The sequence below is a fragment of the Leptodactylus fuscus genome, chromosome 5 (assembly GCF_031893055.1).
Source record: "Leptodactylus fuscus isolate aLepFus1 chromosome 5, aLepFus1.hap2, whole genome shotgun sequence".
NCBI lineage: Eukaryota > Metazoa > Chordata > Amphibia > Anura > Leptodactylidae > Leptodactylus > Leptodactylus fuscus.
In genome coordinates this window covers 50,612,515-50,627,449 of record NC_134269.1, presented here as the reverse complement: position 1 = coordinate 50,627,449, position 14,935 = coordinate 50,612,515, and the positions used below count along the sequence as shown (strand labels likewise).

The 14,935-nt window shown below is 42.5% G+C and overlaps 1 protein-coding gene across 1 annotated transcript in view; it reads left to right on the top strand.

Annotated features, from left to right (window-relative positions):
* IQCH (IQ motif containing H) overlaps positions 1 to 4,442 on the top strand; it is an 86,977-nt gene extending 82,535 nt beyond the window's left edge. Inside the window, exons 20-21 of the mRNA XM_075273140.1 lie at positions 1,245 to 1,353; positions 3,899 to 4,442. Of these exons, the coding sequence (XP_075129241.1) occupies positions 1,245 to 1,353; positions 3,899 to 3,967 (178 nt within the window). The 3' untranslated portion in view covers positions 3,968 to 4,442. The remainder of the gene's footprint in view (positions 1 to 1,244; positions 1,354 to 3,898) is intronic.
* Positions 4,443 to 14,935: the final 10,493 nt, after the last annotated feature.

The following is a 14,935-nucleotide window of genomic DNA, read 5'->3' as shown; positions in this document are numbered from 1 at the left end:
CTATTCTAGAGTTCTGTGGCTACAACTATTCTAGTGTTCTGTGACTGGCACTATTCTAGGGGTCTGTTCTGAGTACTATTCTAGAGTTCTGTGGCTTGTCACTATTCTAGAGTTCTGTGGCTTGACACTATTCTAGAGTTCTGTGGCTGGCACTATGGTAGAGTTCTGTGGCTGCCACTATTGTAGAGTTCTGTGGCTGGCACTATGCTAGAGTTCTGTGGCTGGCACTATTCTTGGATTCTGTGGCTGGCACTATTCTAGAGTTCTGTGGCTGACACTATTCTAGTGTTCTGTGACTGGCATTAGTCTGTTCTGGGTATTATTCTAGGGTTCTGTGGCTGGCACTATTCTAGGGTTCGGTGGCTGGCACTATTCTAGAGTTCTGTGGCTGACACTATTCTAGTGTTCTATGACTGGCATTAGTCTGTTCTGGGTATTATTCTAGGGTTCTGTGGCTGGCACTATTCTAGGGTTCGGTGGCTGGCACTATTCTAGAGTTCTGTGGTTGGCACAATTCTAGAGTTTTGTGGCTAGCGCTATTCTAGAGTTCTGTGGCTGGCACTATTCTAGAGGTCTGTGGCTGGCACTATTCTAGATTTCTGTGGCTGGCACTATCCTAGAGTTCTGTGGCAGGCACTATTCTAGAGTTCTGTGGCTGGCACTATTCTAGATTTCTGTGGCTGGCACTATCCTAGAGTTCTGTGGCTGGCACTATCCTAGAGGTCTGTGGCAGGCACTATTGTAGGGTTCTGTGGTTGGCACTATCCTAGAGTTCTGTGGCTGGCACTATTCTAGATTTCTGTGGCTGGCACTATGCTAGAGTTCTGTGGCAGGCACTAGTCTAGAGTTCTGTGGCTGGCACTATCCTAGAGGTCTGTGGCAGGCACTATTTTAAGTTTATAAAGCATCTAGTTATTTTTCGTCTTATGATAGAAAACATCCCACGGGTTAGGCTTACAATACATAGCACATACTGGAACATGTGCTCCCTTATCATTATATTGAGATCTGTATTGGCATTACTGATGCTTGCCCCCTACCCTTATACGTTTTATCGAGAAACAGACTGACATTAGTGTGAATGACATGACTAGGCATGGTCTATATGACTTTCCATGAGTGGACATTTACAAATAGGCCTGTTCTTAATCCTATAGTAATGGTAAACAAATACATAAGAACAAATGGTAATATAATGTGTGTATTGGGGCACTGACCTGCTTCTTTGTGAATCTCATTACCAGGAGCGTTGCTGAGGACCTCCAGGGAGCTCTGATGACCTTTGCACGCAATCTGTTCATCATCCATCAGGAAGTCTCAGCCCCTAACATGCAGGGAGAAACTAATTTCAAGGTGAGTTGTTAATGAAGTAATGATTTCAGCTCTGTTTTGGCAGTCACTGGGCAGGAACGTGTAGAGAGGAACGCCATTCTTCATGAGAACATCTTTCAGTGTTTGGTAATTACTGTCCTGTAAGAGAGACAGAGAGTTAATGATCGGCACGAGGTCCCTATCACTGAGCGTGTATGTAACAATGAGATGATTTATACCCAAAGGTTACCTGCATCAATAGAGAAATGGACAGGCTCGCCGCGAATAGTTATAGCCAACATTGTTATGGGACATTAAGTTGTAAGTAGATATTACATAACACTTGCAGTTGTAAAGAGTGGCTGTATGAAATATATATTCAGAGGGATTGTTATCCATTGGCTGCATCAAATAAACCAGGAATTATTAACCACAGATATTTGTTGCATTATCTCAAAGCAGTTTTACATAAAACGGTACAATAGAGTCATTCAGTAGTTAAAAGGGCTTTCCAGGACTATCATATTGATGACCTATCTTTAGGATAAGTTATCAATATTGAATCTGTGTGATTCACAGCACCCCACTTGTTTGAAGAGCTGCAGCATTAAGATAAGTGTTGCTGCCTCTTCGGCCGTGCCTGGTATTGCTGCTCAGTCCCATTCTTTTGAATAGGACTGAGCTGCAGAACGGTCATGTGACCAATGGATGTGATGTTACTGACTTGAGAAGATAAAGCACCACAGCTTCAGACTATCATAAATATAGTCCTCAGAAACCCCTTTAAAGGGATCCTATCATTGGATACCCTTTTTTTCTGACTAACACGTAGGAATAGCCTTAAAAAAGGCTATTCTTCTCCTACCTTTAGATGTCTTCTCCACGCCAGCGTTCAGTAGAAATCCAGGTTTTCTTCGATATGCAAATGAGTTCTCTTGCAGCACTGGGGCGGGCCCCAGCACTCAAACAGCACTGGGGGCGTCCACAATGCTGCCAGAGAACTCTCCAGCACCGCCTCCATCTTCTTCTGGAACGCCCTCTCCCCTGTGTCTGAGGACCACACCCAGCGTTGCGAGAGAACTCATTTGAATACCAAAGAAGACCCAGATTTCTACCAAATGGCGGCGTGGAGAAGACATCTAAAGGTAGGAGAAGAATAGCCTTTCTTAAGGCTATTCCTATGTGCTAGTTAGAAAAAAAAGGGTATCCCTTTAACGCTGCTGCCTTGAAATATTGGGGTTCATGTATTGTTTTAGTGTTTGTATATTTTCTCAGTGCTTATATGGGGTTCCTTTATGTACTTTGGTTTCCTCTTTAACTTCAAAAACATACAAATGAATTAAAGGATTTGTTGTTTGCAAAAATAAGACTAATCGATCTGTCGTAATATAACAGTTGTACGGAATGGTATATACCAGGCAGGGGAAGCACAGCGGGCCGAAATAGTGATTATAGGACTTGTCTCATTATAGTGGACTAAGGTGCCTACGTATTAAATGGTTGTCTCTTCACAACTACTCCTGCTCATATAGATATAATAGAGGGGGGTCCTATTTAATCTCTGACTAGCAGTGGCTTCCCCAAACAAAATAAGCCATATGCTATTGTTTCCAGGATGTGGAAAACCCACTCCCATCTACACTATGTATATGAATGTTCTTACGGCATGGTACCATGGTTGCCTATTAATGTCACTAAGAATAGGGTAGGACATGCGTGCTTCTGTCTTTTCTTTATAGTCCAATAAACAGATCACTCACTGGGCAGTGATCTAGTTGGCTATGACCAGTAGACTGTTATTAGAGCTCTGTATATCATGGCACCTACACAGATCATGTTCTGCCTATTATTCTATCTTACAATGGTGTAAGATATATATATATATATATATATATATATATATATATATATATATATATATATAGTGGAAATCGAAAAATTTATAAAATGAGGAAAAATGTGAACTTTTTTTTTAACATCCCCCTAAAAAAGTGCACATCCTATGTGACATTTATGTGGTTTGGATATGTGTTGGATACTTGCTCATAATACATTTATATTCCACAAAGAGATCTTGGGCAAGGGAATACCTGTAGGGGGTGCAGCAGTAACAGTTGCTACCAGGCCCTGGACCCTAAGGGGGCCCAGAGGTCCCTCTGTCACGTAAAAAATACCAATATTCCAAATGGCATAAGGGAGGTAGAGGCCCCCTTACAAATTTTGCATTAGGGCCAAGAAGTTTACGTCTCTGATATTGGACCTTCATCTAAAAAAATCAGCAGATTTTCATCTACATTCAGTGTAAAGCAATGGCAGGGAGATTTCTATAAAACTAACATGTATTATTCTTCTCTTTACCATAACCATTTGATATGATGGACAGTATGCACATTGTTGGCATTACTAAGCAGGGTGAGGTAGGATTATTAGATTGAACTAGAGAAAACAAGGCTCCATTGTTCCAAAAAACAGTGGCACAGCTGTCCACGGGTTATGCGTGGTATTGCAATTCAATCCCAGGTGTGGCACTGGCACATTATGGAGATTTTTACCTAGTAAGCAATGCCTTTCATCTTCTCACTTTCAGGAAACCGTCCAGGAGATTGAAACAATTCTTGGGGTTACAGAAGAGAACAAGTTGAAATTTGAAGAATAGTGTTAGACCATTCAATGGTGGCCCCTGGCCCCTAAGAAAATCGAAGGCTTAGAATATCCTTACGACAAGGTCAACTGTGCTGGGAGACAAGTACGGAAGACAGAGCATATTAACCAGCACGTAATCCAGATTACCGGACAGATCATGCTATTTTAATCACCATTTAGAATGTATATGTGGTTAACATATAATTGTATCTCCTATAATCTGGTACTAGAAGGGTATTATGAAAATCCTAACTAACAAGGGATGGCTTTCCAGGTTAAATAAGGACTACACTTAGCACAGAAATAAATGTGCAAGCTGACAACACGCACGCCCATCCTCTTTGGAATAAACCAGATTACATAATGAAGGAATATCCTCTATCTGGTTCAATGTTGTTTAAGACCCTGGACAGTCAATATTCTCAGTATTTCTACGTATTCCATTTCTAATCCTATGGATGATTTTATTAGTAAAATATTGTTGCTATCACATATTGCATATCTTTATTATGTCACTCATGGTACATTTTTATTTCCGTCAAGTGTGCCTTAAATGTTTGGCACACCTGGGCAACCATTAGCCAGGAAATGCTGCCATTCTGGTGCTATGGATCTCTATGGAGTTACGCTACATGTCTAGCACACACCGCAACAGGCACTAAAATTCTGATGCAATTCGTGCAAGAAACTGGTCTACATACCTTACGTTTAAGGGTTTTAGATGCTTTTTCTGCTTTGCCTTGCCTAGTTTTGTCAGAAAAGCACCAGGGCAAAAAGGCGACACCTAGGATGCAACACCATCAGACAATATTATTTTTTGCACAAACTAAACCAAATAGGTGGTATTAATATACCAGATTTATCTTCCAGCATCTGCCACTGTGATAAATCTGGTGCAGTTTAGGACTGTCTGGTCTTAGGGTGAGTTCACACGATGTCTTTTGGCTCGTAATCTGGCACGTCTACGCCGCGAGAGCTTTTGCGGGCCGTATACGCTCCCATTGATTTCAATGGGAGCCGGGATCGTATATGCCGCGCTATTTTGCGGCCGCAAAATAGCGCCGCGTATACGATCCCGGCTCCCATTGAAATCAATGGGAGCGTATACGGCCCGCAAAAGCTCTCGCGGCGTAGACGTACCAGATTACGAGCCAAAAGACATCGTGTGAACTCACCCTTAGTTTGCAGTCTCCAACTATTAGGCTGAGATACCACATTGCAGAAAAACAGCTTTTTTTGTTGCAGATTTTGCTGCAGTTTTTTGAACCAAAGTCAAGAGTGGATTAAGCAGAAGGTAGACGTATAAGAACTTACTATATATTTCCCATTCATTTTTAGTCTTTCTTGGCTTTGGATCAAAAATCCGCCGCAAAATCTACAATAAAAAAAGCTGCGTATTCGCAACATGTGGCCTCAGTCTTAGACAGGATTAGTAAATCAACCCTAGTATTTTTTTCAGGGTGCCTTAAAGCAGCTCAATGAAGTATGGTTTAGTGCTGAAACTTGCTACTTCTCAGGACATGGTATTCTTCATAAAATATCAGTTCTTCACTGTGCTATTCCTCTGTTATTCCTCCTAGAAATGTATGAATAAATTCACTTCCGAGTGTAACCAGTTGGGGGTTTCCAAACACATACTGATTCTGCTTCATCAGTGCTGAAAAAAATCAGACTCTGTAGGGACGCACCCCTTCGACAAGGGGGATATGGTAACACCCAGCTGACAATGTATTCATACATTTACAGAAGATAGAAAAGAGGAATGACACAATCTACAGCTTTAAGAAAAGTTTCTCCAGAACTGTTATTTCTCTGGGGAATACAATTACTGACAGGCTGGGGGCCCCACGGGTCGGAAACGGCGCAATTTGCCTGCCGCGGAAACTCCGTTGGAAAAATTGCAGCGTTTTACAGTAACTGCAAAGTGGATGGGATTCTTGCAAATGCTATGCCTTTTTTGCGGTAAAAACTATGGCGCGGACATGCTGCAGTTTTGGAAATCACAGCATGTCAAGTATATCTACGGAAACGCCGGTGGTTTCCCCATAGATATAAGTGTAATAGAAATTCAGCGGAGGAAAACTCTGCGGACTTTCTGTTTAAAGCGCTGCGGGAAGAACCATGATGCGTTGCCGCTGTGGTTTTTCCCGCAACAATTTATAGCTGCGGGTTGTCCCATGGGGCCTTAGCCTAAAACAGATTTGTCAGGAGAGGTGACAGGTCTTCCTTCATGCAGCATGTAGATACTTGTAGGCAGTTGCATTGCCTGTCATTGCATTAATACAAGAAAGGCATTGGGGCAATATTTCTGTAAGGGGGTATCAGAGCCATAATTAATGCAAGGCGGGATAAAAGAGTATTATTCCTCTAAGGGATGGGCAGTATTAATTTAAGGTGGCACTACTGGCATTATTGGTTTAAAGGGCTAGGCCGGGGGCATTATTATTTGGGGGCACAGAAGGGGCATTATTGAGGGGTACTATAAACTAAAGGGAGCACACAGGCTTTGTTTATTAAAGGGGGCACATAGGAAGTATTACTAATTGAGAGGGCATAGAAGCATTATTAAATATGCACATGGGGGTGATAATCAGGGGATTTATATATTTTATATTGTAATTGGGGTAGCAGCAGGATGGGGACTTTGAGTAGGTAAGTAAAATGCTGTTGGGGTGTGAGGAAAATTGAGGAGCCAAAAATATCTATGTTGGAAACTTTACAAAGACAAATCACAGATGGAAGAAGTGGTCCAATGAAAGAGATAGGAAAGAGAGGTCACCTGTAAGAGCGATTGCAGATGACCGTGTGCAACTGGCCTACCATGAATGGGTGGCACATGTGGGACATGCAGATGTCCTCCATGTGCTGGCCATGCTTCCGTAGCTCCTTTCATTAAAAGAATAGGAGCCACGGATACATGACTGCAAAATAGGACAGGAATAGGACCTGCTCTATATTTTGCGACCCAGACTGTCAGCCCGCATACAGGACTGTGAAATTCACAGTCTTTTATATGGGCCCATAGAAAAGAATGGGTCAGTGTGCTATACATGAAATATACAGATAGCACGATAGCAGTCTGAACATGGCCACGGTCATCTGCAACCAGCCTTAGTCACTAAATTTTTTGCGTGCTGTATTACATGGTCTCCAGAGCCTTGTGTAGTGCCAGTATCTATCACTATATGGTCCCTGTATGGTGGTAATATTAGTACATCTGGGTTGGACGCCCACTCAGATATGTTTGCCCCGTTGTGCTGAACCCCTAGTTACGCCTCTGACATTACGTAAGTCAACCTGTCTTGCCAAAATCAGTAGGTCCTTTAGTGTGTTTGGGCCCCTTTCAGCTTTGCTTACAATAGCTTAGGTTGTTACATTACTGTTCTTTCCCAATGCTATTAAAGTCCCACAAGTCTTTTAGTCTATTTTATGAAACCGTTTAGTCTTCATAGACCCTAATGAAGAAAATAATAATAATGTAAAATTAGTAAATGGGATTCTAGAACAGCAGGCAAAATTTGGTCATTATGCATTTTTTATTACAGAGATTTATTTTTTTTCTGACTTGTGGTGGCCATTTTTGTAGAAAATTCAGCCATAATGGATGTCATATTTATTAGAATCTGATGGCCAACTCTGATTTTATAAGCCTGAGCAACCAATAAGACAGTGACAAGAGAGAGGCAGTTCATAAGGGTTAGGAGCAAGGGCGGCCCTCTCCTTCCTGAGGCAGGCCGGAGCCTCCGTAGCGGTGTGCGGGGGTTGCCGGTCTCCACCTGAGCTGGATGTGGACTGGAGCCTATTTAAGGATGGCTCTGACTCCGGACCGCCGCTGGCTATTCAGTGTATTCCTGAATGCCTTTGCTCTGAAACCTTGCCTTAACCCCGTAGAAAAGATGATGTCCAGCAGTCAAATGTATCCAATAAAACTTTACTTTTAATTACAAAAAATATTACAATAAAAACAGGTGATGCCGTATGCAAAAAATATAACCCCTATCATGCATGTAAAGCGTCTGGCTGACGCGTTTCAGAGAAAGACGACTCCTTAGTCAAGCCCTTGCCTTAACCTCTGATCCTGCCTTTGCCTACTGATTTTTGTACTGTGCCTGTTTATGCCCCCGGCTTGCCTTTAGATCACCTCTTCCTGAACACCGATTTTGTACTGCCTGTCTAACCTTCCCTTTGGATTTCCCACTGTACTGCGTTGCCCTCTTGTTGACGACCTGGACTGTACGTCTACGATTTGACTCTCTGCTGCCACCTGCTGACCACTGCTGCCTTCTGCTTCCTTGGACTTGAACCACTCCCCATGACATCTGCTGGTAAGAGATCTCAGTGTCTGGTTCTTCTGTGATTTGTGGTGTGTATTTTGCATTTCTCGACCCGTACCGCTCTGCCCAGTAATGTCGTTAAGTCCATCCCCACCATCTGGAGCTCTGGTGAACACTACTATGGGGCTGGGGCTTGTGCAGCCCACAGGGTGTTGGACACACAGCACCATGTTTACTATTTTGATCATTGTATCTAGTACTAATTCTCACTATTGGCTTAGATCTGCACCTGTTATCCTAACAATAGGTGACAAAAAATATGGCTGCGCTTCCTATTACTGATACATAAGTGATATAAGTGTCAATATATCTATAAGGAAAACAGATAAAATTACCAAACTTTGATTAATGCTATAACTAGAGATGAGCGAACAGCATTCGATCGAGTACATGTTCGATCGGATATCAGGCTGTTCAAGATGTTCAATTCAAGTCAAACACCAGGTGGCAAACTCACTAAAAATTCGATTCCCCTCCCACCTTCCCTGGCGCTTTTTTTTGCACCAATAACTGCGCAGGGGAGGTGCGACAGGAGCTACGACAACGGAGGCATCGAAAAAAAAATCGGAAAAAGTAATTGGCTGGCTAATTCAGGTGACCTCCAATTTATACGAATAGTGGATTTAATATCCGGTTCATATGAGACTGTGAACTATGTGATTGTGAGACAGGGATAGATGTACAGGCAGGGTAGCTAGGGATTACCTTTATTTAGGGGGGAATGTCACTCACCCAGCTCTTTGGGGCTCTATCTGGTCGGGATCCCTGTCAGCTTGTGATATGCGCGAGCTGACTTTTTCCCATAGGAATGCATTGACCAGCGTTGATTGGCCGAATGCCATACAGAGTACAGCATTCGGCCAATCAATGCTGGTTCTGCTGGAGGCTCATCTGTGAGGAGGCGGAGTCTAAGATCGGACCAGCTCTGCTACATCTCGGCATCGGAATGCATTGACCAACGTTGATTGGCCGAATGCCATACAGAGTACAGCATTAGGCCAATCAAAGCTGGTTCTTCTGGAGGAGGCGGAGTCTAAGATTGGTCCACAGCAGTCTCCATTCTGGTCCGATATTAGACTCTGCCTCCTCACAGACGAGCCTCTGGCAGAACCAGCATTGATTGGCCAAATGCTGTACTCTGTATGGCATTCAGCCAATCAATGCTGGTCAATGCATTCCTATGGGAAAAAGCCCCCAGACATGCTTCCCTTGCTGACCCAGTTGCATTCCAGGGTGTTGGCATCATTTCCTGGGGTGTCATAGTGGACTTGGTGACCCTCTGAATCGAATAATTGGTTCCCCCTAAATGAGTATTTATTCCCCATAGACTATAATGGGGTTCGATGTTCGATCGAACAGTCGAGTATTGAGCGGCTACTCGAATCGAACTTCATACATTTCACTGTTCGCTCATCTCTAGCTATAATGTCTCATTTACTGGTATATGATCAATTGTGCATTTTGGGTAGAAATCCTATTTAACACTATTGTTGCATTTGTAATTAGAAGTATTGAGTAGGTTTGCCATGCCGTGTTCATGCTGGGAGATGTGACATGTTTCATGTGGTTGGAAGAAGTAAATCACACTGGTTAAGACTTAGACAGGGATCAAAGGCTTACATTCATCCTTCTTGGCATTCTTCAGAGGATGCTACAAGCTGGAAATAGAAGAGATCTGCGCTGTCGCTGGGATATCATTGTGTGCTACAATTTTAGTTACAGAAATTGGATTGGGCATATAGAAGCCATTATACACCCATTATGTAACCCAGGTTTTGTACAGTACTGCTCTGTGAAAGGATGTGACCTGGAAGTGAGTGCATACATCAATGTCAACGGTGTGCAACTTTGGGACAGACTGTCTAAGTGCAGTTCGCTTTATTAGAAATTTCCTCACTCGAGGTCAGCAGTTTATTGCAGCCTTTTATACTACACTATCTGTCTAAAGCTCAATAGAGACTGTCAGTGGCCATCTGTTTTAATCCTAACTCAACTAAAGACCTAAAACTTCAGGTGTGACTGCAGTTAACCCCATGTCACACTCACTGGGGTCCGGATAAGTTTCAATTACTTGTCATGCCTGTGCACTAATGGAACATAAGTTGTGGCAAGAGACAAGAAAACTATAGTTTCAAGGACATCCTTACAAATATTCTTAAAGGGGTATTCACATCTTATAAAATGATGCCATAGTGCTTGGAATCAGTTTGTATTCACTAATTTCCACCTTACAGAGGCAGCCTGACCACCCAGTGTGAAAGTAGTATGGGCACATTCACAAGATGCACCCACACATGATCATGCCCACATAGTGTAAGTGCACCCACACATTATATTAATGCTCTATAGCGGGCCCCCTTACACAATATAATGTCCTATTGTGCCCCCCCACACACACACACACACACACACAGTGTAAATCATCCTTAAAATGCAAAAAAAGAAAAATCATACTCACCTTGGTCTGTTCCCTAAGAGCTGTCTACTGTGATCTGAGAAGCTTGGAGGAATAGGTGTCATGACGTCACTGCATTGTACTTGTCTTTACTTTAGCCCTTGGCGGCAGCTCCAATTGGTGGTTGTCGGAGCAAGGATAGGATGAGCAAGGATAGGATGGCTTTCTGCTTCACCATTGTATTTAACATTTATCTGCAGTCTTAGACTACAGATTGACATGCCACCTAACATCTGGGACAGTGGGACAGCACCCGAAATCTCGGACATCCTAATCCAGGAATGTTCAGAGATATAGTTAATCATCAAAAATGTAAATAGGGATCACGGGATTGTCAGGGCTGCAGCAGTAGGGATTAAGTAGTATGGGCTTTGTTAAACTGTGCAGCTCATAGTGACATCCTACCCGGACTGTAGCAGCCAATCGCTGATCCTAGTGGTGATATCCCAAATATACTGACACCACTACTAATGTCATTGTGTCAACCGAATCAAATGAGCCTGGTGAAGGAAAATGGCACTGTTTATGTGAGATCGGGTGGGGACAGTGATCCGGGCAAGACATTTTGGTGCCCTAAGCATATAAAGTAAATTGCATCCTGATCCCTTTTCCATAATCATTTCATAATGGTGATGTTTGGGTCACGAGAAGTCAAGATAACATATTTCTGAGTCCAGGATAGAGGTCTGGTCACTAAAGCTGTCAGGGACTAGTGTACAATTGCAATGATATAGCATATCTACATACCCATAGATAGCATAGGCGCACACATATACAGAATGTACAGTACATGCACATGCAGTGGCTTGCAAAAGTATTCATACCCCTTGAACTTTTTCACATTTTGTCACCTTACAACCACACACTTAAATGTATTTTATTGAGATTTTAATTTATAGACCAACACAAAGTAGCAGATCATTGTAAGTGGAAGAAAAATGATACTTGGTGTTCAAAATTATAATCAAATAAAAATCTGAAAAGTGTGACATGCAAAAGTATTCAGCCCCCCTATAGCAATACTTTGTGGAGCAACCTTTCGCAGCAAGTCTTTTGGGGTATGGCTCTACCAGTTTTGCACATCTAGAGACTGAGATTTTTGCCCATTCTTCTTTCCAAAATAGCTCAGGTTCAGCCAGATTGGATGGAGAGCGTCTGTAAACAGCAATTTTCATGTCTTACCACAGATTGCCAATGGGATTTAGGTCTGCACTTTGACTGGGTCTTTCTAACACACAAATATTCTTTGCTGTAAACCATCCCACTGCAGCTCCAGCTGTTTGTTTAGGGTTATTGTCTTGCTGGAAGGTGAATCTCCTTCACAGTCTCAAGTCTTTTGCAACCTCCAACAGGTTTTCCTCCAGTATTGCCTTGTATTTACCTCCATCCATCTTCCCATCAACTTTGACCAGCTTCCCTGTCCCTGCTGAAGAAAAGCCTCCCCATAGCATGATGCTGCCACCACCATGTGTCACAGTGGGGATGGTGTGTTCAGGGTGATGAGCAGGGTTACTTTTCTGCCACACATAGAGCTAGGGTCGGACTGGCCCACCAGTGGACCGGGAAAACCCCCTAGTGGGGGGCAGAAAAAAGCTGCAGATCCTGCATTGTGTGCAGTTCCATGGGATGTAAGGAGGTGTATGGTTCTGTCTTGTAACCCTGAGTCCGACAAGACTATATTGCGCCTGTTAAGGTTAGGTTATCAGTTCTGTTTAGTTAGTTGCTCAGACCAGCAACTCTTTCTTTTGTTTTTGCCTGAAGTTAAGGCTGTATTTTGTTTTGTTTATTTTGTGCCTAAAGTCAAGGTTTATGTATTTTCAAGGTTTTTTTTTTCTAAATAAACCAGTTTTTGCTGTGTATTTTGTGTCCCTGTCTTGACTGTTAGGGTCCGCAGCACTGCTTTACCGAGCTAACTTCCTCACAGTGTGTAATAAATATATATATATATATATATACACACTACTGAAAAATAAAGGGAACACTCAAATAACCTCCTAAATCTGAATGAATGAAATATTCTCATTGAATACTTTGTTCTGTTCAAAATTGAATCTGATTACAATAAAATCACACAAAAATCATCAATGGAAATCAAACTTATTAACCAATAGAGGCCTGGATTTGGAGTCACCCCCAAAATTAAAGTGGAAAAACACACTACAGGCTGATCCAACTGTTATGTAATGTCCTTAAAACATGTCAAAATGAGGCTGAGTAGTGTGTGTGGCCTCCACGTGCCTGTATGACCTCCCTACAACGCCTCGGCATGGTCCTGACGAGGAGTATAATGTCCCATTACTCATTATAATGCTCTATTGTGGCCCCTTTGCACAGAATAATGTCCCGTAGTGGCCCCTCCACACAATATAATGTCTCAGGGTAGCCCCTGCACACAGTATAATGTCTCATAGTGGCCCCTACACAGACTATAATGCCCTATCATGGCCCAGTATAAAGTCCCTTAGTAGCCCCTCCACACAGTATAATGTCCTATAGTGGCCCCTCCACATAGTAAAAGGTCCTGTTGTGGCCCCTCCACACAGCATATTATTTCATAGTGAACCTACCACTTAGTAAAATTTCCCATTTTGCACCCTCCACCCACTATAATGCCCTATAGTGGCCCCTCCACAAACTATAATGCACTATAATGGCCCCTCCACCCACTATAATGTCCTATAGTGGCCCATGCAGTTTTCTTTAATAATGTTCCAAAATTTCAGACATTCACCCCAAATTTTTGTGGGTTCATCACCCATCACCCTGTTTAGTGTTACCTACTCCTCCAGGCCCCGTCTTCTGACATTTTCATGTCTTTGAAGCATCCTGAACGATGCCAATGTAATGCCATGTGGGTCACGTTAGTTTCTTTAGCGTCATGATGCCATTGTGACTGCTGAGGCCCAATTACAGGCCTTCGCAGTCTCTGATGTTATTCGTGATCTCTCTAAGACCAGAAGAGGCCAGAAGACCCATATTGGAGCTCAGGAAACTGGGCCAGGCTGGAACCATAATATACATGGCCAATACGCTCCTGAACACCCACCATGTGCAATTTATAATGCTGGTGTCTTATGTGGCAGAGATGCTCCTCTGAGCCTGGGGTGCGGCTGATACCCCTTATAGTTACCCTTGTATATCTCCCTGATTATTACATACCTAAATACACCATAAGTGAAAGTTACCAATATTATTATCTGGGATTATTACATGTCACTTATCATCATTTCACCCAAAAAATACTCTGGCCGTGGGCCCGCAGTCTCAATTACTGATCCTGCGCACAGCCGCCTCCGCTTCCCCTTCTGCCTTACAGGGGGCCCAAGTGGCATGATATGAGATGCAGAAGGTGAGCAGAAGTGGGGATCGATAAGTAAATAGGGCCCGTCACCTTCTAGGGTTACTCAAGCAGGTAATGGCTATTAAAAAAAAAAACTGAGGTCCCGGCCCCTGTGGCAGCCGCTACTGCTTCTACCGCGGTACTTACGCCACTGACCTGTCTCCATACTATGCTGCCGCTAGGGACCATGAAAATAAGGGTTAGAACATATGTGGATATCTGAATGTTAGTGTTATAACTGGAGAAATAAAGGAGACGACACATAGTTACTGTCTAATAATAATAAGTCATTATTTATTTCTAACAATTAATATTATTACAATCACAGGGAAAAATAAGGCTAAACTAGATCGCTATCCCTAAAGCGTTGATCCAGAAGAAGGCGAAAACCTCTGGACACGTTCAGCCAATTTGTGTCACAGAGGGAAAATTCCTTCTTGACCCCGGGAAAAGGCGATCAGTCCTAGGACCCCGGATCAAAGCTGCTGAAGTCTATTGTCATTTATTACTATACTTAGTTATCCTACATACTGATATAATATGTTTGATGCTGTTTTAGATTTTTATTATTACATTGTACTATGGTTACTTTTATTACTATTCTATTAGTACTCTTAGTATATTATTATGTATATATTTATTGCTATATTATTATTGTTATTATTATTATTATTATTATCTTCATTACTAATATTTCTTTTATAAATCTACTATGAACTCTAACCTATCCCTATACCTAAAGCTGTTGATCCAGAAGAAGGCGAAAACCTCTGGACACATTCAGCCAATTTGTGTCACAGAGGGAAAATTCCTTCTTGACCCCGGGAAAAGGCGATCAGTCCTAGGACCCCG